At 41.8% G+C, this 22,327-nt stretch overlaps 1 protein-coding gene across 3 annotated transcripts in view; it reads left to right on the top strand.

The window, feature by feature from the left end:
* Window positions 1-22,327, top strand: part of mkln1 (muskelin 1, intracellular mediator containing kelch motifs) — a 162,050-nt gene that overhangs the window by 106,680 nt on the left and 33,043 nt on the right. For 2 of the 3 annotated variants that reach the window (XM_078235843.1, XM_078235845.1), the window contains exons 10-12: window positions 2,544-2,756; window positions 3,140-3,361; window positions 6,185-6,314. In XM_078235843.1, the coding sequence (XP_078091969.1) occupies window positions 2,544-2,756; window positions 3,140-3,361; window positions 6,185-6,314 (565 nt within the window). The remainder of the gene's footprint in view (window positions 1-2,543; window positions 2,757-3,139; window positions 3,362-6,184; window positions 6,315-22,327) is intronic. The other variant, XM_078235844.1, reaches the window with a different exon arrangement.

Here is a 22,327-nt window from a genome sequence, read left to right as displayed (position 1 = left end):
GTACATGCGGTTACAGGTCTGTCCCTGACTAGGGGTTGTTCAAAAGCATTGCAATGTTAATGAAAGTCACTGCCTCCCATCCAGCAACATACTGGTGCTAATACTAGGTGGTATTGCACACTTTTCATTGGTGCTATTGCCGATGCAGCTTTTTAATATAAATAGTGGATTGCACCTGCAATTGTTAAACTAGTTCCTCATGCAAACTGTGTTGAGGTCTTGTGTATCATTGAGATACCAGATCATGGGCATGCGTAGAATTCTCATCCTATTCAGTTCAGATTAAGCAATAATCTTTTTCTAATTGGTTAAGCTGCAATTCACTCTTTTTGTCATGTTGAGTTTTTAAAGTTGATTTGATCCTGGCATGGTGTGTGGAAATAATTCCTAACTGTTAGTTGTTCTAAGGTTCATTGAGTTATAAAGACATGTTTGCCGTGTAAATTAAATGTTTATATAAAAATTTTTACTCATCTCCACACATGCTGAGCAGACCTGTGTGCTATCCTAAGATTTGCTATTATTAGTCTCTTCTGAAGTAATGGAATTAATTGCTCCTTTTAAGAAAAGCAAATAGATTTGCATTGCCTATGCACTTTGTTTTTCAGAGCGAAAAGGGAAATAAAGCCTGAAGTTTACTTATTAGTGTCACAAGCAGGTTTACATTAACATTGCAATGAAGTTACTGTGAAAATTCCCCAGTCACCACACTCCAGTGCCTGTTCGGGTAGCTGAGGGAGAATTTAGCATGGCCAATGTACCTAACCAGCACGTCTTTCAAACTGTGGAAGGAAACCGGAGCATCCGGAGGAAACCCAGGCATACATGGGGAGAACGTGCAGACTCCGCACAGTGACCCAAGTTGGGAATTGAACCCAGGTCCTTAGTACTGTGAGGCAGCAGTGCTAATCACTGTGCTGCCTGTGTGCCACTGTGCTGCCCGTGTGCCACTGTGCTGCCCTCAGTCTAGATAGATATATCAGTCTAAATAGTTTAAATATATTGTGCAAGTTTTGATATTCTTCTGAAAATGTACTCTGGATTGATTGATTGTGGGAACACTCGATAAGCACGTAGATGACAATGTTGATGTTGTGCCACACGAGGATCCTTCCTCCAGACTTCCTCATGGCAAAGAAAAAGTAACAACAGATGAAACTATAGGCCAACTAAGCCCAAATTGCACCACGATAGCCACGATGTAGATGTATGGGCCCTAATTTAGATTATTACTTCACTGGAGGGGGTATTGTATTTACAGTGGTGGTGCTTTCAGACGTGGTGTTAAAATTAGGTTTTGCCCTCCCCTGAGGCACATGTTAAAACATTCTGCAGCCCTGGTCCTCCCACCAGCCACCTGCCGCTCAAACCCTCATCCATGTTTTTTCAGATCAGTTGAAAGAGGCAAATCACGCAAACCAGCCTCCCATCCATTGACTCTGTCTACACTTCCTACTGCCTCGGCAAAGCAGCAGCATAATTAAGGACCCCACGCACCCCGGACATTCTCTCTTCCACCTTCTTCCGTCGGGAAAAAGATACAAAAGTCTGAGGTCACGTACCAACCGACTCGAGAACAGCTTTTTCCTGGCTGTCATCAGACTTTTGAATGGATTTACCTTGCATTAAGTTGATCTTTCTCCACACCCAAGCAATGACTGTAACACTGCATTCTGCACTCTCTCATTTCCTTCTCTATGAGCGATATGTTTTGTCTGTAAAGTGTGCAAGAAACAATACTTTTCACTGTAGGTTAATACATGTGACAAATTAAATCAAAGGTGGTGAATCAGCAGGTGCTTGCTTCCAGTTTAATTTCTGTACAGTATGAAGCAGTTACCTTCATGGTAGTCATGACCAAGGCCACTAATTCAGCAAGAAAATCTGAAGCAAGAATACTAATAAGCATTAAACAACTACCTACCAAGGTAGAAATCATTATTTGAAATGTTCAGTGCTTTTTGTCGCACCATTATTGCCCTGATGAATGCGAACATTATATCGTATGTTTTGAAAGGTACTAAGACATCAGGTTGGCTTTAAAGGAATATTTTACGTGTGCGCTGAACAATAAGGGATCAGTGATAGTTGCAGCTGTTTCATTCATTAGTTTACTCCAAATAGTACTCTGGAATGTCAGTATTCATGAAAGAAGTACTGTAGGTTCAATTGCAATTGTATTTTATTTTGCAGCGGTTGCTATGAATAAATTTTCAACCTGTTATTTGGAATATTGCAGTGCCATGTTTGAAGATGATGGCTTGCATATTGTTGTTCGAACTTGTATTATTTATGATAATTCTCACAACACCAGGTTAAAGTCCAACAGGTTTATTTGGAATCACGAGCTTTCGGAGCAGCGCACCAAAAGCTCGTGATTCCAAATAAACCTATTGGACTTTAACCTGGTGTTGTGAGACTTCTTACTGCGCCCACCCCAGTCAGTATGCCAGCATCTCCACATCATGGCTTGTGTTATTTAAAATGCATTTCGTAGTCCTTTTCCTCTAACTTGCCATCCCTTCTTTCATTTTTCTTTTTAGAGTGGCCCAAGTGCTAGGTCTTGCCACAAGATGTGTATTGACACAACACGGAGACAGATATACACACTGGGTCGTTACTTAGATTCTTCTGTGAGGAATAGCAAGTCTCTGAAGAGTGACTTCTATCGCTATGACATAGATACTAATAAATGGACACTGTTAAGTGAAGATACGGCTACTGATGGCGGGCCAAAGTTGGTGTTTGATCATCAGGTATGATACACTGGGATGTGGAAACTCTATTTACTAGCTCTTGTTAGCTTGTCTTCATTATAAATGTCAGTTTTAAGCCTCACTTAAAAGTCTGTTTTTCTAAGGGTTTTTTATAATCTTAGATCTCTCCATTTTCTTCATCTGAAAGTAACCACAGGGAGGTTATTTTTTCGCCATCACGAATGTAATTTAATTCATAATCAAGCATGCATGCTTATGATGAGCTAAGATAACCTGTTTCTTTTTCTTCCTTCCTTCAAAGATTTAAACTAACTCAAGCTTCCTAAATTACTTTTATGGGGGCAGGATTAAAGCTAACATGCAGCTGACTTAATTTTTATTCTGATAAAGCTGACATCAAAAATAATATTTCTTCTTCTTAGATGTGCATGGATTCTGAGAAACACATGATTTACACGTTTGGAGGAAGGATATTAACTTGCAATGGAAATGTTGATGACACCCGAGCTAATGAACCGCAATTCAGTGGACTTTTTGCTTACCATTGTCTGTCTAATACTTGGAAGCTACTTCGGGAAGACTCATGCAATGCTGGACCAGAGGATGTACAGTCTAGGATTGGGCACTGCATGCTTTTTCATACTGTAAGTATTTTAATGCCCGCTCTTAAGCTTGGCAGTGGAGATTTTTACTTCATGTTAATTAACTATGGGACACTGGACTTATAACAATCCTCAGTTGAGTACTTTAAACAGCTGTATTTAAATATTACTTTATAACTCCTCAAGCATCTCAGTTTCACGGGAGCCAAATTTATTTTTTCACTACAGACATTACTGTCAACGAGATAATTGCAACCTCAATGTTCCTACCAGTAAAACCGCACAAACAGCAATGACATCAGTCTGTTTTGGAATCCTGAAGGCGGAATATTTCCACTGGAAACTCCCATGCAGGCTGTTTCTTTTCCTGAAACTCCTGGGATTTTGTCACTTTCTCTTTCATCGTCCAGATTCATCAGAATTTCAGATCTTCAATATCTTTTCCATCTCTAAAGAGAGATTCTAGTACATGATATCAGTGATACATCATCGATGTAACAGATTGCTTTAGCCATTCTGTGAACCCTCTACCTCCACCCAAGTATATTATCTGCATTAGAGAGACAGACATTGGCGCACACACTGTTGAGGAGCAACATGCCCACTCTGACCAATTTGTGTGCTAACCAAACCTGTTTTAAGCAGTGCCAGAGTCTGACTGCAGTCTGTCTAAGGGCGGACCGTCACCCATACCAGTAACCAGGAATCCACAGATCAGAGGGACCATCCAAAAAATTTCAATAATGCCTTAAGTACAGTTCAGCTAGGAATCTCTGAGTAGCATTGCATTGTTTGATACTCATAGTTCTCAGCTATAAAGTTGCAGTACTTTCCAATTCCATTTAAAACCTGCTCCAATAGGCTAAACAATGAAGATTTTACTGTTACACAGCCAAGCATTAGTGTAGGATTAACTACTTTGTGTTTTGGGAAACTTCTTGTGGCTCATTGTGACTTTTATGTCGGTGTATCCTCCTTGATGCTGTCAGTCTCGAAAGCCTGTGGGCAATTATAAATGTGTTGGATTCCAGTGCCACGGAAATTGTTGCATATTGAATTCCCCAGCAATGTCGCCAAACATGGATCATCTGTGTTGAACACTGGCTTTGCAGTGACATGTTAACATGGGATCAGAGGTCAATTGCAATATGAACAAAAATGTTGTTTGAAGACTTGCTGTTTGTTTGAAGTGACCTTCAAAAATATATACATCTGATAGTGGATTGCAGTATCTTAATTTGCGCATCTTCACATTGTAAGTTAATAAATTCTGTTTCTTATGAATAATTTCTGGCCTGTGACAAAAATACATCCCGTCATGAACAAATCTAATCATCTTTGGCATTTTCACTCTTTGACTACTCTTTAGGTGTGTACAAAGAGCAGAATGTAGGCTGTGAAAATTGGAGAAATCTGAGATCATAGATATTCCACTCATTCTGACTTATTTTCATTATATAATATGTTTTTGGCATTTAACAACGAAGCCAGCTGCCTGAATTTCTGCACTTGCAATTTCTGCCAAGACGTTTGCACCCGGTTGCATTCACTTAATGCTTTTCAACCCAGCAAGGTAGAATATATTTTTCTTTCACATGGTGTATGGAAGCTCCTGTATTTTGTTTTTGCAATGTGACTGAGAGGTATGGTGAGCTATGGTATTGAGAGGTGTTAATCAGCTGTATTTGTATCCGTGAAAGAAATCAATAGTTTGCCTTTGTACTGAGCTTGCTGCAGGATGCCTCATGTGATCTAAGGAAGGATGATATCATTTTTGATGCCATTCATCACAGCTCCACAATATCACTGTTGTGAGTTTGTCAAGAGAATATCCCTGGCCCAGCCATTTACAGTTGTTTCATCAGTGGTGCTCCCTTTGAACTTGAGTGTAGGAAGGGTTCTTTGCTGACAATGTATGATTTTCAGCTCCATTCTCAATAATGAAGCAATATCTAGGAAAATGGCAGGGAACAGCTCTTAAGCCCCAGTTTCTTCTCCCGGTTGCAGTCTTGGCATTCATTTGATGGCTTGAAAACAATCGGTAGTACTTCAGCCTGGGAATACTAAATACGAGTTGAGTATTGAAGGCTCCTGTTTGAAAACAATTCTGTGGGATTTCAGCACTGTTACTTGAGAGCTTCTGGACTGCTCCATTTGACTTACCTTGTTTTAACAGCGGGTGTGCAGAGTGGGGAGGCACTGATTGAAGCTGCTATGCCAGACTTGAGGGAGTTAGACACAGTTGAGGTTGCAGACTTGCGAAAACAATTTTATCGGACCATTTTGTCTCCAGCTGCCTCAAATACCCGAATAGAGTAATTTCCTTTGAAGCAGCATTTAATGAGAAATCATTTTCATAATTCTTTATGATGTTTTGACTTTTTGAGGGAGTTTAATGAAGTTGCCTTTTTATGGATTATGGGGAGATCTTTTGCGCTGAAACAGCTGCTTGTAAATTGGATTTGGAAAGAAGAGGAATTTAACTGGGATGACTTCTGTTTCTCATAACCTGCAGTGCTGTTGAGATTGGTACCATGGTTTGTGGAAATGCTGAGGGTGAATTATTTGTAGAGTGCATTTAAATTAGCATCGCTGTGGGGCTTGATTTGCGTTTACTTGGATGGGCATTTGTGCTTTGCTGTGTGTTCTGCCTCATGCCTTGGGTTGAATTATCAATTCCAGAACCATTTCAACCTTGTGCTGTATTAGATTTGTACAAGTATAAGATGTTTATCTGTAGCCCTGTTGACAAGCAGCTGGGCTCGTGTTTCCTTCACTCCCTTCCTGGAACAGGATTGTACATATGAATGTGGGCTTTTCCACAATGATTTTTTTCCCCCAAAACCAAATTTTCTTCTGTTTCAGAAAAACCGGTGCCTTTACGTATTTGGTGGGCAGAGGTCAAAGACTTATCTGAATGACTTCTTCAGTTATGACGTGGACAGTGATCATGTGGAAATAATATCTGACGGCACAAAGAAGGACTCTGGTATGGGTAAGACAGAAGTCTGAATTCTACACACTTCTAATAAGTTGTGTTGTAAATTTGAATTAATGGGCTAAAAATTTATAATCTCTGAGAAGCGTGTTCTTTTAGGATGTTGTAATCGGCTATGAGCTGGGATACAGTTGTACTGTGAAAATCTGCTCACTTTTAACTCAACATTTATTGCAAACAAAACGCCGGCACCATCAAACAACATACCTTTAAGCTTGGATGATCTGATTATTCACTTACTAATTGCTGCTCCATTTAACTGTGCAAGGCTCCAATCTGAGGAAGCAGCAGCCGGTCTATTGAAAAGTAAAATGGAGTAACTTAATGCTTTGTTTCTCTCAGCCTTGACTTATAGAAGTGTGCTAGCACTGTTAATTTAACTGGTCCCGGGGTTAGTCTCCGAACATTTATTCCGAGATGCTGATATCAATGGCAACTTTGACTGTGGTGGAGGATGAAGGCACTGCAAGTCAGAGGGAAGAGCAATAAAACTAAATTTTGTGACTCATGGGTCCCTTGGTCACGACTGATTTATATTTAACTGAATGCTTTTGGAAACGCACAGACTCCACTGTGTCTTAATATTGGACTGCTGTTTAAATTTTGAGCTGGAGCATGGTGTTTACTTCCTTGCTTTCATTTAGCCTTCAGTATCTTATAGAATGTAGTGTTAATCCCATAGAATCTTACAGTAGAAGGAGGCCATTCGGCCCATCGAGTCTGTACTGACCACAATCCCACCCAGGCCCTATTCCTGTAACCCCATGCATTTGCCCTATCTGGTCCACATGATAGTAAGGGGCAATTTAGCATGGCCAATCCACCCAACCCGCACATCTTTGGACTGTGGGAGGAAACTGGAGCACCCGGAGGAAACCCACACAAACATGGGGAGAATGTGCAAACTCCACGCAGGTGGTGACCCAAGCCGGGAATCGAACCCAGGTCCCTGGCACTGTGAGGCAGCAGTGCTAAGCACTGTGCCACCGTGCTGTCATTGCATGGAGACGAGAACTGGTTTTGTATTTTCCCAGATCACCAGCGAGCAGTGAATGTCTTTCCAATGAGCTATTCCTTTCACCTTGTGCGTTTTCTCTTTTATAACTCACTGTAGGTTAAGTCTGAGAAGTGCTGACCGTCTGTCCAGTGCTGTCCACTGCCCAACCATGTAAATATTTTCTTGAGGAATTGCTTTGACACATGCAAATGCCCACTGTTTTTTTTTCCTCTCCTTTTATTCTAAACCCAATTTTAATGCTCCTCCAATTATTGGTTTTGTATTTGGGATTGAGCTAGTAAGTCTGGAATTAGAATAATACTGTGAACAACTCTTATGCTGTTCTTTTGTGTCAACTGTTATGCCCTGAAATTAGCAATGTCTAACAGTTTAGTCAGTTTGTGTGTTCCTTCTGAAAAGTTTGAATGTGAATAGTCAGTTGGTAGTATGCAACAGATTGTTTGCTGTATATCACGCAAACTCATGAGTCTAAGGCCACCACTTTTGGTCCTGAAAAGTGTCCAGTCTGCCTCCGATTAGTCTGGAAGGGTAAAGTGTCTCAAACAATTTGAGCAACAGGTGAAGCCAGCCATTGCACTTTGTTACTATGTAGTAGCAACACGAGTGGTATTCTCCATCAACAGGATGCCAATCACACAAATGAGCAGTTTTGTATATGAATTGCAGTGCTTGCATGATGCCAGGCCATATATCCCGATGATTGGTGGATCATATCAAACGGCACATGCCTTTGGCTGTTCACAACAGGCGCAATATTGATTGTACCCAACCAGTCTATGCTTCCAAAGCCCAAAATAGTGTGTCTAACTTTAGATGTGATTCTGCAATTGGACAATACCTGCTAAACAATCCTGATGGTGCTAAGACTTGCATTGAAAGCCTATTTAAGTTTGTCAGTTTGGCTCAGTGTAGCTCGCTCATGAATGATAGAAGCCACATAGAACAGAGCCCTGTCCTTTGCAGATTGAAGGAACATGTGCAAGCTTTGCACTTTTTTCAACTAAACAAGAGCTTGGGTGATAGCCATTTCCTAGTTCATTCCGCAGGGCAATGCCTTGACCATCTGAGTCAACCTGCCCGATTTAAATTTGAACAAAGCTGGACAGTGTTCTGTGCTGCATTCTCTCTGGTGACGTCTACATGAATCAGAGTCCACTTGCCAATCAATCAGCACTTGTATCATGCAGTATAAATTGTTGTTCGCCATTACTGTAGCAAAATCCTTGTGAGCTACCCTTACGAGTGCAAGATGAAAAGCTTTGGCAGCATGCCTCTTTTTAGTCAGCATTCAAGTTTGCATGTAGTAAAATCTGTAGGCTTGGTTTGATGTCTCTTTAAATTCATTTGCTGTTTCACCTTCCTCTTGGGGCAGAATGATAGGCAATTGCTGTTTATCAGCAGTGTATAATGCCTTACACACTACTGATAAACAGCAAATCTAGCCCTATGTAGTTGACGTAGAACACCCATTGGAACCTGGATTTACAAGAGTGAAAAAGAACGAGAGGACTGGTACCAGCGTGATGCATTAAACACTTGGATGTGGTTATCACTGAAACAGTCAAGACAATTCCCTTAACATTCTGATTGTATTTGACATGAATGTCACGTTTTGCCCTTGCATTATTTGTAAGGTTCCTTTGAGTACTGATGGCATTAAGAAACAATGACTGCTGTTAGAAAATGAATGGAAAGCTTGTATGACACAGACTGCTGATGTTTCCCGATGAATCTTTGCTTTTCTTGTCTGGCGATGTAAATAAACAACTGGGAGCCATTTCCTTATTTACAGACTGAGATGAGAGTCATTTACAACTTTGAAATTGGGACAAAGAGCTAATGTTCTGATCTGGCTGTTATGCTGCAAAGCAATGCACAACACTCGTCCAGCTGTTCCACACTGAAAGCAGGCCGGGTTCGATACCTCAGTCTTTCAGATGCTGACTAACCCCCTGTGTAAGTTAGGCAGTTTCTGCTTTTTGTTTCTACGTTTCCATTGGTTCCTTCATTCTACAGTTAGACTTTTGTTTTGCTTGTTTACAGAACACTGGCCTGCGCACTCCATCATACATAGTTAACTTCAAACAGCATCCTATTCGTTGGTGTATTTTGTTTTTCCCAATGTACCAAATTCAATTTTTTAAAAAAACAAATCATCCTACATTAACTTCTACTTTCAAAGAAAATTACAGCACAGGGATAGGCCCTTCGGCCCTCCAAGCCTGCACCGACCATGCTGCCTGCCTGAACTACCCCCTACCCTTTCGGGGATCATATCCCTCTATTCCCATCTTATTCATGTATTTGTCAAGACGCCCCTTAAAAGTCACTATCGTATCTGCTTCCACAACCTCCCCTGGCAACAAGTTCCAGGCACCCACCATCCTCTGTAAAACAAAATCTGCCTCGTACATTTCCTTTAAACCTTGCCCCTCGCACCTTAAACCTTTGCTCCCTAGTAATTGACTCTTCCGCCCTGGGGAAAAAGCTTCTGACTATCTTGAGCTAATTTCCCAACCCTCTGATCTTCTATTGTACCTTTCTCATCCCTTTACTCCATTACAAGTGGCATAGCCTTCAGTCATCCATCTTGCCCCACTCCACCTTTCACTATCTCTTCCCAGACTTTCAAATGCCCCTTGAAATCCCATCCCTTTAGCAGCGTGTAGTTTTTCTATTGTTCAACCTCCATATCGCCCCTGTGAAGTGCCCAACGCTGTGTTGCTATGCTAAAAGGTGCTTTGATATTGCCTACAATGTATGTATGCTGGTACCACAGACCCAGGAGTATCATGTACCACAATACTTCCGGTACCAGCACCTGTCCAGAGTAAATTCCCAGACCTGCAGAGAGCAGCAACTGAGAAGATCTGGTTAGAAATTGGGCCGCCTTAGTGGCTAGCTTCAGTGAATCTTACTGGTGAAGGGATGTACATTGGGAACAGGCAGCATTAGCAAGGCACTTAACCCAATAAAAAGTAATCACAAGATGTACAGCCCAGATGACATGCCAAACGCCCCAACATTATTAAATAACTAAGGTGAATAAGTCCAACTACTGTTACAAGTTCACAATACTTGGAGAGGTTTCTTTCAGAAAATAACATTTTGGAATACAAAATATAGGAGTAATTAGGAGTCTGATTGTATGGTAAATGTAGCATGCATCGGAAGAATAGATGGCTTCATATCTTTGGTCCTAAAGATTTCCACCACTAGTGAATGCTTTTGAATTTTGTGAAGTGGACACATGTTCGTGCAGGGAATGGAGTGCATTTCACACATGGCAAATGCAAACTACCTGCATGGATTTCTTTGCAGCGTATTTATCTTTGTTCTCTGGATGGGGACAAAGATGGTGTCTGTTTATTGCAAATCCTTGGATGATCTGGTGACATTCAGACTTGGACAGGAGTCATTTCCAGGCCAAACTAGGAGAGGAGGCAGGGTTTTTAGCATTACTATAAGAATGCTTGGAGAGCAGGCATTTGATATGTTGGCACTTAGCATCTTTTCACGACCATTTGTTTGTAAGCTTATTCCAGATGTAAATGGAACACATTTGCTAAGTCGCTTATTAAAGAATTTCAAATTATTTTTTTGCCGTATCACAATTCAAGGCCCCAAAGCACTTTACATTCAGTGAATTACAGTGGCTATCAGCAAGCAAAAGAAGTGGCATTTTACACACTAACAAAATTCAACCAGGTAGCAAAATGGAAGATTCCGCTTTTCTAGTTTATGGAGCTGGTTAAGGGAGGAATAATGACTGGGAAAAATTCTTGCCCTTCAAATTGTGCAATGGAATCTTTAACACTTTTTAACATCTACTTAAACCAGCAAAATGATGCCTTGATTAAATGTCTTAAGCAAAGGATGGTACCTTTGACAGAAGGGGAGGCCATGACCTAGTGGTATTATTGCTAGACTATTAATCCAGAAACTTAGCTAATGTTCTGGGGACCCGGGTTCGAATCCCGCCATTCCAGGTGGTGGAATTTGAATTCAATAAAAAAATATCTGGAATTAAGAATCTACTGATGACCATGAAACCATTGCCGATTGTCGGAAAAACCCACCTGGTTCACTAATGTCCTTCAGGGGAGGAAATCTGCCGTCCTTACCTGGTCTGGCCTACATGTGACTCCAGGGTTACAGCAATGTGGTTGACTCTCAGCAGCCCTCTGAGCAAGGGCATCTAGGGATGGGCAATAAATACTGGCCAGCCAGCAAAGCCCATGTCCCATGAATGAATACAAAAACTCTCCACCCTCAATACTGCATTGAAGTGTTGTTCTAGATTATATGCTCAAGCCATGGAGTCGGCCTCATTTTGAAACCTTCCTGATTTTGAACAATATTATCAGAAGTGTCACGGTAACACATTAAGAGACACAGCCCGGATATCAGTAGTTGCAAAGAGTAAAAAGCAGATGAAATTTTCAAGCATAACTATGATTACAGAACCATCTGATAGCAAAACGGGTGGGAGAACAAGAAGAAAAATCATCAACACACTGAAGAGTAATTGAGTTAAATCGGCAGCAATCAGCTTGTTTGAAAAGCTGGAAATGGGCTATGACAGGAGTCACTATACCTGACGCATTCTCCTTTCCGTGTCACCCAGCTGCTTGATGAAGTTTTGTTCTGCCCTATTCAGGGGCTCGCTTGTCTTTCAGTTTTCGGACCCCATCCAATATCTTAACGCGTTCTTTCACGGCACAATATAAAATGTAACTCAAATACTTGAATCTTAATTGCAATTTGTGATTCTTGCTGTTAATAGCTTGCATTGATAACACTTCTGATATTTCTCTGAATGAGGCCACATAGTCACTCTTTGCACTTGTGCGAATCCGTTGTTCCTAATGTATAATTCTATTCAAGGGAGGTCATTAGCTCCCCTTGCTTTGAGTTGGTAGGGCCCATTATTTTCTATAACAGCCTTTTATTAAGCTTCTATAATCAATGCAGTTAGTATCCTACGTGACTTCAAAAAACATTAAATGTTATTTGATCCACAAAACACATGAATTAAACTATTTTAATTGGCATGCATTTACTGTAGACAGGATGTCACTGAATACTTATGAGCGAACCACTATTTTGTCTTTTCTGAAAAGCCTTGAGAGAGTTTGGTATTACAGCACTCGTCTTGTGTTGATAATCTGCCTTCCAGTTCTGCTGTTACTGCTGAAGATTTCCAGCAAGCAGAAACACGACTGCCAAGTCCCTGGCAGCACTGCATAAGATCCATAGAAAAGATGACTTTCTGCTGCCCCGGGAGTAAGGCTATTTGTATTTATAACTGCAACCAAATGTGGAGAACTGCAGTCTTGCTGTTGCCTGCAGTTGCTGTACAGTAAAGTAGCTTAGTTGCTTTCACTGTTCTTATCTGTAGAACCCAAGTGATGTCTGGATGAAGGAAGGAGAAGGGAAGAATAAACTTTGCACATCTGAATGAATGATTTCTATCGAGGTTTGTCCTTTGGCTAAAAAGTAATTAGCAAGAAATATAAGCAACTTGGATTTCTGGCACAAGATTGGAGAAATATTGCTCACTTGTTTCTTCCTCATTACCACCACGTTGTTGTGTTCCCATGCACCCTTATCCCCAAGAAACAACCATATGAACATAGGTATTAGGAGTAGGCCACTCTGTATTTGCTCCGCCATTCAATAGTATCATGGCTGATCTGATTGTAACCTCAACCCCACATTCCTGGCCATCCCCAATGACCTTTCACCCCCTTCTCAATCGAGAATCTATCATCATCTACCTTAAAAATATTCAAAGGTTATTTCCACTGCCTTTTGAGGAGGAGTTCCAGAGAATCATAGAATCCCTACAATGGAAGAGGAGGCCATTCGGCCCATCGAGCTTGCACCGACGACAATCCCATAACCCCAAGTATTTACCCTGCTAATTCTCTCTCACTAAGGGGCAATTTATCATGACCAATCAACCTAACCCACACATCTTTGGGGTGTGGGAGAAAACCCATGCAGACACTGGGAGAACGTGCAGACTCCATACAGTCACCTGAGGCCGGAATTTGAACCCCGTATCCCTGGCGCTGAGGCAGCAATTTCGACCACTGCCACCGTGCTGCCCAAAACTCAAAACCTTCAAAAAGATATTCTCCTAATCTTGGTCTTAAATGATTGACCCCTTATTTTTAAACAGTGACTGCTAGTTTTAGATTCTCTGACAAGAGGAAACTTCTGCTCCACATCCATCCTGTCGATACTCTTCAGGCTCTTAAAAGGTTTTGATCAACTGGCCTGTTACTGTTCTGAACTCCAGAGGATACAAACCTAAGCACTTCAACCTTTCCTCATTATACAACCTGCCCATTAATCTAGTAAACCTTCTCTGAATTGCTTCCAATGCATTCACATAATAAATAAAGCGACCAGTTCTGTACACAATACTCCAGATGTGGTCACACCAATGCCCTGTACGACTGAGGCATAAGCTCCCTCCAGTTGTAATCAGTTCCTTTCACAATAAATGATAAAATGCTATTAGCTTTGCTGATTGCTTGCTGTACCTTTATACTCGCCTTTGGTGATTCATGCTGCAGGACGCCCAGATCTGCCTGCACCTCAGAGCTCTGCAATCTCTCTCTATTTAATTTTTTTCAATTCTTCCTGCTAAAATGGACCATTTCACATTCACTCATATTATATTCAATTTGCCAGATCTTTTCCCACTCACTTAACCTATCTATGTCCCTCTGTGGCCTCCTTACATCCTCTTTGCAATTTACTTTCCTACCTATCTTTGTGTGTCAGCAAATTTTAGCAACCATACCTTCAGCCCCTTCATCCAAGTCATTTATATAAATTGTCAAAAGTTGAGGCACCAGCATTGTTCCCTGTGGCACACGACTTGTCACATTCTGCCAACCAGAAAAAGACCCATTTATGCCAACTGTTTCCTGTTAGCTGGCCAATCTTCTATCCATGTTACCACCTACACCATGAACCTTTATTTTCCACGATAACCATCTTGAGCTGCACCTTTGACCTTCCAGTGTGAATACACCATATAAAAGGAAAATGCGACAGGTCCTCGATACTCTTCATAGAAATAGAAATTCATAGAAATCATAGAAACCCTACAGTGCAGAAGGAGGCCATTCGGCCCATCGAGTCTGCACCGACCACAATCCCACCCAGGCCCTACCCCCACATATTTACCCACTAATCCCTCTAACCTACGCATCCCAGGACTCTAAGGGGCAATTTTTAACCTGGCCAATCAATCTAACCCGCACATCTTTGGACTGTGGGAGGAAACCGGAGCACCCGGAGGAAACCCACGCAGACACAAGGAGAATGTGCAAACTCCACACAGACAGTGACCCGAGCCAGGAATCGAACCCGTGACCCTGGAGCTGTGAAGCAGCAGTGCTAACCACTGTGCCACCATGCCGCCTATTTAACTCTTGGATTATTTAAAGGCACCTTGCGAATGCATGTCAGTAATTGACTGTCTTAATTGTTTGGTGTCTGTTGTTATTGACTTATTATTCTTCCTGTTCCCTCATCAGGCTAGCACCTTATTAGGGGTGGCACAATGGCACAGTGGTTAGCACTACTGACAGCGCCAGGGACCTGGGTTCAATTCCGTCCTCTGATCACTGTCTGTGTGGAGTCTGCACGTTCTCCCCTTGTCTACCTGGGTTTCCTCCAGGTGCTCCGGTTTCCTCCCACAATCCAAAAAGGTGCGGATTAGGTTGATTGGCCATGCTAAATTGACCCTAGTGTCAGGGGATTAGCAGGGGAAAGATGTAGGGTTACAGGAATAGGGCCTGAGTGGGATTGTTGTCAGTGCAGGCTCAATGGGCTGAATGGCCTCCTTCTGCACTATAGGAATTCTCGGATTATATGATTCTAGCTACATTCATATTCTTTGCCAGCAGCTTTTGACCTTGTGCTGTTTTTGAAGCTGGGACAGCTGCCGCAGACATTCTGTGTGCAGATAAGAGAACAAAGAATTATGTTTAGTGCTTTTTATGACCACAGGGTCCCCCAAAGTGTTTTGGTTCATTCAATGAAGTACTTTTGAAGTAGAGTCCTTGTTGTAATGTCGCAAGCACAGTAGCAAATTTTGTTCCCACAAACCTCAATGTGATAATGCCCAGATGATTTTTTTATTGATGTTGACTGAGGATTAAATATCAGCATTGGACATCGGGGATAACCCCCCCTGCCCATCTCTGAAATCATGCCTCCCATCCATTGACTCTGTCTACACTTCCTACTGCCTCGGCAAAGCAGCCAGCATAATTAAGGACCCCACGCATCCCAGACATTCTCTCTTCCACCTTCTTCCATTGGGGAAAAAGATACGAAAGTCTGAGATCACATACCAACCCACTCGAGAACAGTTTCTTCCTTGCTGCTGTCAGATTTTTGAATGGACTTACCTTGCATTAAGTTGATCTTTCTCTACACCTTAGCTATGACTGTAACACTACATTCTGCACTCTCTCATTTCCTTCTCTATGAACAGTATGCTTTGTCTATAGTGTGCAAGAAACAATATTTTTTTACTGTATGCTAATACATGTGACAATAAATCCAATCAAATGCCATGGGATTGTTCGCATCCACCTGAGCAGGCAGATGTTTCATGACTCATCTGAAAGACAACATCTCCAATAGTACAGCACTCCCTCAGTATTGTACTGCACTCCACTGAAGTTTCAGCCTTCATTTTTGTGCTCAAGTCCTGGAATGGGATTTGAACCCACAGCCGCCTGACTTCGTGTCAGAGACAAGATGCTGCCAACAGATTAATTCTGAAAGCGCATTAATTCGGGTATGTTTTTAGAACGTTTTTGCGGTAGTATTAATATTTATAAGTACAAAGTATTTTGTTGCCATGGGCATCTCAGCAGCAACCTCTGAGCGTTTAGAAATTCTTGCCTGAACTTGCTAAACCATGTAAATGTGATTGAAAACTTAGAGTAAGGACTTTTTCAAGTACTACCTTTATTCGAGCGGCAGCAGATAATGGGTTCTAAATTGTGACACCCGTGTTTAGACAGTTACGTATATGCTGTCCCTAAGAACTGTAACATCAGGGAGGTGTTAATGTTGTTTGTTCGTTTCAAGGATAACACAGGTTGCAACCTTTGTTTAACTATGTTGGGATGTGTTTTATTTTTAAGTGACTTGTATAGAAATAGTCATTTTTTAAAACCAAAATGAGTGACCGGCGCTTGAAGTAACACTTGGCAATTCTATTCCACCTACACAGCAATTCTGTTCCACCTACGTAGCTGTAGGATTCAGCATGGCATCTTTTCAAGGCTGTGGGATTGCCAGGTGCCTCGGTAGCATCTGTTTCGTAAGCTGTTTTAATTAATGTGTGTAAATTTTATGTCTTCAAATGCTTGAAGGACCCTCGTGTTTACCCTGCTGTATCTGGAAATGGTACAACACTCGTGGAAACCAACATACGTTAGGCAACAATTCAGTGGGATACAAGGGATAGAATTCATTTGCCACCTCCACTCCATGGGACTGCTCTCTCACGATTCCAATCTTGCCTCTAACACTGCAGCAAATACACGTGCTGCAATGTTTCTGTGCCCAGCCTCGGACTACCTGCACATGCTGTCTCTTGATGAAATAGTCTGAAAGCACGGAGTCAGCTTTCATATGTGCCAAACGGCACTTGGTTTTGCTTGTACTGAATCCATCACTGCTGCTCTCTATAACTCGTAACATTTAGCGCCTGGGGTGGGCTGTGGTTTCTTACCACTTAATATCAAAGCCAACTCTCTTTGGCTGCTGCCCACACTCTGCCACCTATCAATCTCTCTGGCTACCAGGCATAGCACAGTTGTGTAACCTTGGTTGAGCATAGACCCTGATAAGGCAGTGTGATTGGACTACTCCAGTAGCGTGAAACTGACTCAGCAATTCGACAACTGATTTTTTTTTTCCAGAGTGATTGATTTTCTTTCCTTGAAGATCATCAAGCAGTAGTTTGAACTCCTTTGGAGACTCATTATCTAGTCTCACTACTGCTTTTACTTGGGAAATGTTGCCAACATTTTTAATTTCGAGCCAAGTCAGTGGAAAATAAAAACTGCCATGTTGAAAAATCTGCGGCTGATTTGTGACAAGTCTACTTCGCTCTGCTAGTTTGGACCAGTTTCACCCTTTTGCCAAGACTGCTTTTTTCCCCACCCCTAAAACAATCCTCCTTTTACCCTCAAAACTCTCTACTAATTTGTTCCATTGTCCCTTTGAGACTTGATTTTTTTTTGGTTGTCTCCTTCTTGACCTCTTGTGTGTCCTTATTTTTATTCTTGCATGGATTGGTTGCCCTCGCTAATTGTCCTCACCAAGGACAATCTGGAGGCTATTTGCAACATGGTGGCCTTGTAATCTCCTGCAATGCTCCTCCTCTCTCAACTTTTCATCTTCGGTAGGCTACTGGAGCTTAACAAACTCTGCTCTTGTGGTACCCCATATGCCTCTAGCCATAGGTCATCACATATGCCGCCTTCTTAAACAGCGGTTTCCTCACTCTTGCCCTTGTCCTTCTGTATCACCATCGGAAGCCATTCTTTTAGTCATCTAGTTCCTAGCTGCCATCTTGCTTACCTTCAGATGTCTGCCTAAACTCTTTGCCCATTGACTGTATTTTGTCCCCATTTCTTTTTCCCCTCTCCTGCTTACCATTCACTTTTTTTGTAAAGTACTTGGAGACTTTCTGTTCATAAATTTTCCAGAAATCTTAGTTCACAGGATCACAGAATTATTACTGCGCAGAAGGGAAGCCATTTGGTCTATTGTACATCCACTGGCTCTGTGAATGAGCAATTCCCTTCTATCTGCAACATTCTTCCTTTTTAGATAATAGTTTAATCCTCCTTTTGAATGTCTCAATTAAACCTGCCTCCATCACACTCTCAGGTAGTGCATTCCAGACCATAACCACTCGCTGTGTGAACTTTTTTCCCCCCCTCATGTTGCTTTTGTTTCTTTTACCAGTTAATTTAAATGTTTGCCCCCTCGTTCTTGATCCTCTCATGAGTAGGAACAATTACTCCCGATCTAATCTGCCCATCTTCTCATGATTTCGAATACCTCTGTCAAATCTTCTCTTGGTCGCCTTTTCTCCAAGGAAAGCAACCCTTCTCATCTTGCCTCCAGTGTGATGCTCAGAATTGGATGCAGCACTCCAGCTGATGCTGAGCTCATGTCCCAGTTGAATGTAGCCTTCATGCTCTTGTACTCTGCGCCCCTATTATTAAAGCCTAGGATGCTGTGTGCTTTATTAGCCACACTCTCAACCTGTCCTGCCATCTTTATGATTTATGCACATCTATACCCAGGTCTCTCGGCACCTGCACCCGTTTAGAATTTTACTTGTTTTTTATTGTCTCTGCATGGTTGTCTTATCAAAATAAATTGCTTGTTTTAAGCATGTGGTTTCCAAATGGAGATGCTTTGATGAAGAGGCTGCTTGACCTCCTCTTCACCATCGACTCCAGCCCAGTGTTAGTTTTGGGGAAAATGCTCTTCATCCCCACTTGGTTTAGCTGTTGTGATGAATATCATGGTTGGATATTTGCGGTTGAGTTTTCTTCTATAAATCTGAAGAAGTTGAATAAGTACAATCACGAAAAGTTGGAATCGAATTCCATTCAAACTAAATTAAACAGGTTACCAAAACTGCTCAACAAGAATCAATTTCTATGATCTCTATCGGAAAGTGAGCAGTTCAACTTGCTGTGTGCTGTGAACAAGCAGCACGGTGACAGTGGTTAGCACTGTTGCTTCACGGCGCCAGCGACCCGGGTTTGATTCCCGGCTTGGGTCGCTGTCCATGCAGTCTGCACATTCTCCCCGTGTCTGCGTGGGGTTTCCTCCGGGTGCTCCGGTTTCCTCCCACAGTCTGAAAGACGTGCAGGTTAGGTGCATTGGTCATGCTAAATTCTCCCTCAGTGTACCCAAATAGGCGCCGGAGTGTGGCGACTAGGGGATTTTCACAGTAACTCCATTGCAGTGTTAATGTTTGTGACACCTGCTTGTGACAAAATAAAATAAAAGCTCCATTAATGTGGAACTGATTTTGAATCTTTGCAAACACGGGAGGTAGCTTGGAATTCGAGCAAACCAGGAGAATTAGAAAACAGAAACATTAAAACATTTCTGGCAATAATCCTGAACAATGTGCTTTCGCTGCCATTGCGGCAAACCTGTCCTTCATGGTAGCTTTGTCCCACATTATCCTGTTCCAGTTTCAACCACGTCTTCATTATAACTTGCCCGCTGCGTTTAGTCATACCGTTAAAATGGTGGTTATGTTGCTCTTGGTACATCGTTCTGTTTTTTGGTGCAACTGCACCAGACCATAGTATTCTTAAAATGTGGACTTTAAAAAATAATCTATGCATTACCAGTAATAAATATTCACATCGCTTATTGCTGTCTGCGGATTGTTCTCAAATCCTGACGCTGACTATTGTATGCTTAAATGCAAATATGCAATTAATGATCATTTGCTGAGGTGGTTGGGGTAGCCATTGGAAAATAGGTGACTTGTACACTTGGGATCCCAGCTGTTGCCTTATACTCCTGATATCAGCCAAAGTCAGGTGAGATTTTCTTTCCTAGTTTTAACTGCTGCAGACTGTACCCTATTTAGCCACTCTAAGATTGTAAAAAGCTCAATATCCACAAATGGTATTTATTAAAACCGCCATATTTTTGGGCAGTAGAGAGTGGAATCTTTCAATATATTTCTCAAAAGCTGCTAAACCCCAGCGTTTGACAGCATCTATATCGGAAAATCTACATCTGTTATAGCTCGTCACAGCTGAATGTGCTCAGGAAGATTTTTGCAACATCAGTGTACGTTTCTTTGAAGATTTTGATCCGCAATGATAAACTTGTACCTGTGAAAGGGCTTTACCTTTGACATTCAGAAATTTAAGAGTAGGTTTAGGCTATTTGTCCCATGAAACCAGCATTTCCATTTTGTTAGCCGCAGCAATGCTTTAGTGTCAATTCACAAGTGTGTAATTTCCAACAATAAACATAGCCCCCCCCAGGTAAATCTCTGTTTGGATTTTAATCATCTTAGTTGACTCTGCAATAGTACATTCCATGTTCACTATGAAGAATATTTTTCAAAGCTGACTTGTACCAGGCTTGACTCAAATTCTCATACACTCCCTATCTGCGCTGTGAATGTCCTTTTGTGGTTTTCAACATGTTAATCAGGTAATCCCTTGAGGCATTCCTAAGACATGGAGATGGTTGTGTGTTCTGTCCCAAATAGCAAGCTGGTAAATCATTGCTTAGGAAAAATTCAACCCTTTGTGTATGAATTCCTCTGGCTCTCCATTTCATACCTGTCTACTGCTGGTTCCCATGTAAGGCAAGTGCGTGGTTCATTTCCAACTAGTGGGAGAATTTCTATTTACCTTGTCTGGTTCCTGAAAAAAGAAGCGATTGATAATGACACTGGCATGTGACCAGGTGTTCATGTTGTCTTTTTGTTTGGAAAATACATCCTCAGCATTAATTCAAGTTACTGGTGCCCTGAGTGAACCACTTGAGCTTCTGACATGAACAGCATTTAACACATTTAAAGCTGTACAGCTTTATCTTATTAATAAATACCCTTTGTGTTCTGACAAAGCCTGTAGCATGCATCGTTACAATGCATTAATTATTCTTTTTAGAACTGCTTAGTTTTCTGTAAAATGGAGAAATTGAAAATGAAAGTGTAGAACGCTGCCACAATTAAAAGGAGAAGGGTACAGTACATTTTAGAATTAGTTGTTAAGTTATAAAAACAAAATACTGTAGATATATCGAAAATAAAAACAGAACGTGGTGAAAATACTGAGCAGGCAACATCAGAACTGATGAAACATCATCAGCAACTCTGTTTTTCTCTCTTCACAAATGCTGCCTGACCTACTCAGTATTTCCATAATTTTCTGCCTTTTATTTCGAATACGTCTACAGTATTTTCCTCTGATCATTAGTTATTATTGTCATTTTAGCCAAATACAGGTACCGGACCATTGTCCAGCATCTCAAAATCTGGAAGGATCTAAAAACCAAATCCTGCCCTGGAAACTACAATCCCCACCCCACCAGGCATTGCTTCCGCCATATCCGGGTTGCAGCATGCTGATTACCTGCTCTTTGGGTCCGAGATTAATGGTGGGAGCTGGCCTTCACCACAGATGGTCCAAGAACATCCCAGAAATGGCACAAAGTCAGGAATTGGGAGGGTGCAACTCAAGAAAATTACAATCGCCAGGGAAGTGGTAATTAGCAAAGCTAATAGAAACATAGAAACCCTACAGTGCAGAAGGAGGCCCTTCGGCCCATCGAGTCTGCACCGACCACAATCCCACCCAGGCCCTACCCCCACATATTTTACCCCCTAATCCCTCTAACCTACGCATCCCAGGACTCTAAGGGACAATTTTTAACCTGGTCAATCAACCTAACCCGCACATCTTTGGACTGTGGGAGGAAACCGGAGCACCCGGAGGAAACCCACGCGGACACGAGGAGAATGTGCAAACTCCACACAGACAGTGACCCGAGCCGGGAATCGAACCCGTGATCCTGGAGCTGTGAAGCAGCAGTGCTAACCACTGTGCTACCGTGCCGCCCATAATGAGATGTTAATGTTTCTTGCTCAGGCAATTGAATTCAAAACTAGAGAGATTATACTTCTGTTATTGCGTGGAGGACGCGGAAAGTCTGCAGAGAGATTTGGATAGGCTGAGCGAGTGGGCAAGGATCTGGCAGATGGAATATAACGTTAGCAAATGTGAGGTTATCCACTTTGGTAGAAATAATAGTAAATTGGAATATTATTTAAATGGAGAAAAATTACATCGTGAGACTGTGCAGAGGGACCTGGGGGTCCTTGTGCACGAATCGCAAAAACTCAGTCTGCAGGTGCAGCAGGTGATCAAGAAGGCGA

Source organism: Mustelus asterias, chromosome 19 (genome assembly GCF_964213995.1).
Source record: "Mustelus asterias chromosome 19, sMusAst1.hap1.1, whole genome shotgun sequence".
Taxonomy (NCBI): domain Eukaryota; kingdom Metazoa; phylum Chordata; class Chondrichthyes; order Carcharhiniformes; family Triakidae; genus Mustelus; species Mustelus asterias.
Note: the sequence above shows the minus strand (reverse complement) of the source record. Positions and strands in the feature narration are given on the sequence as shown.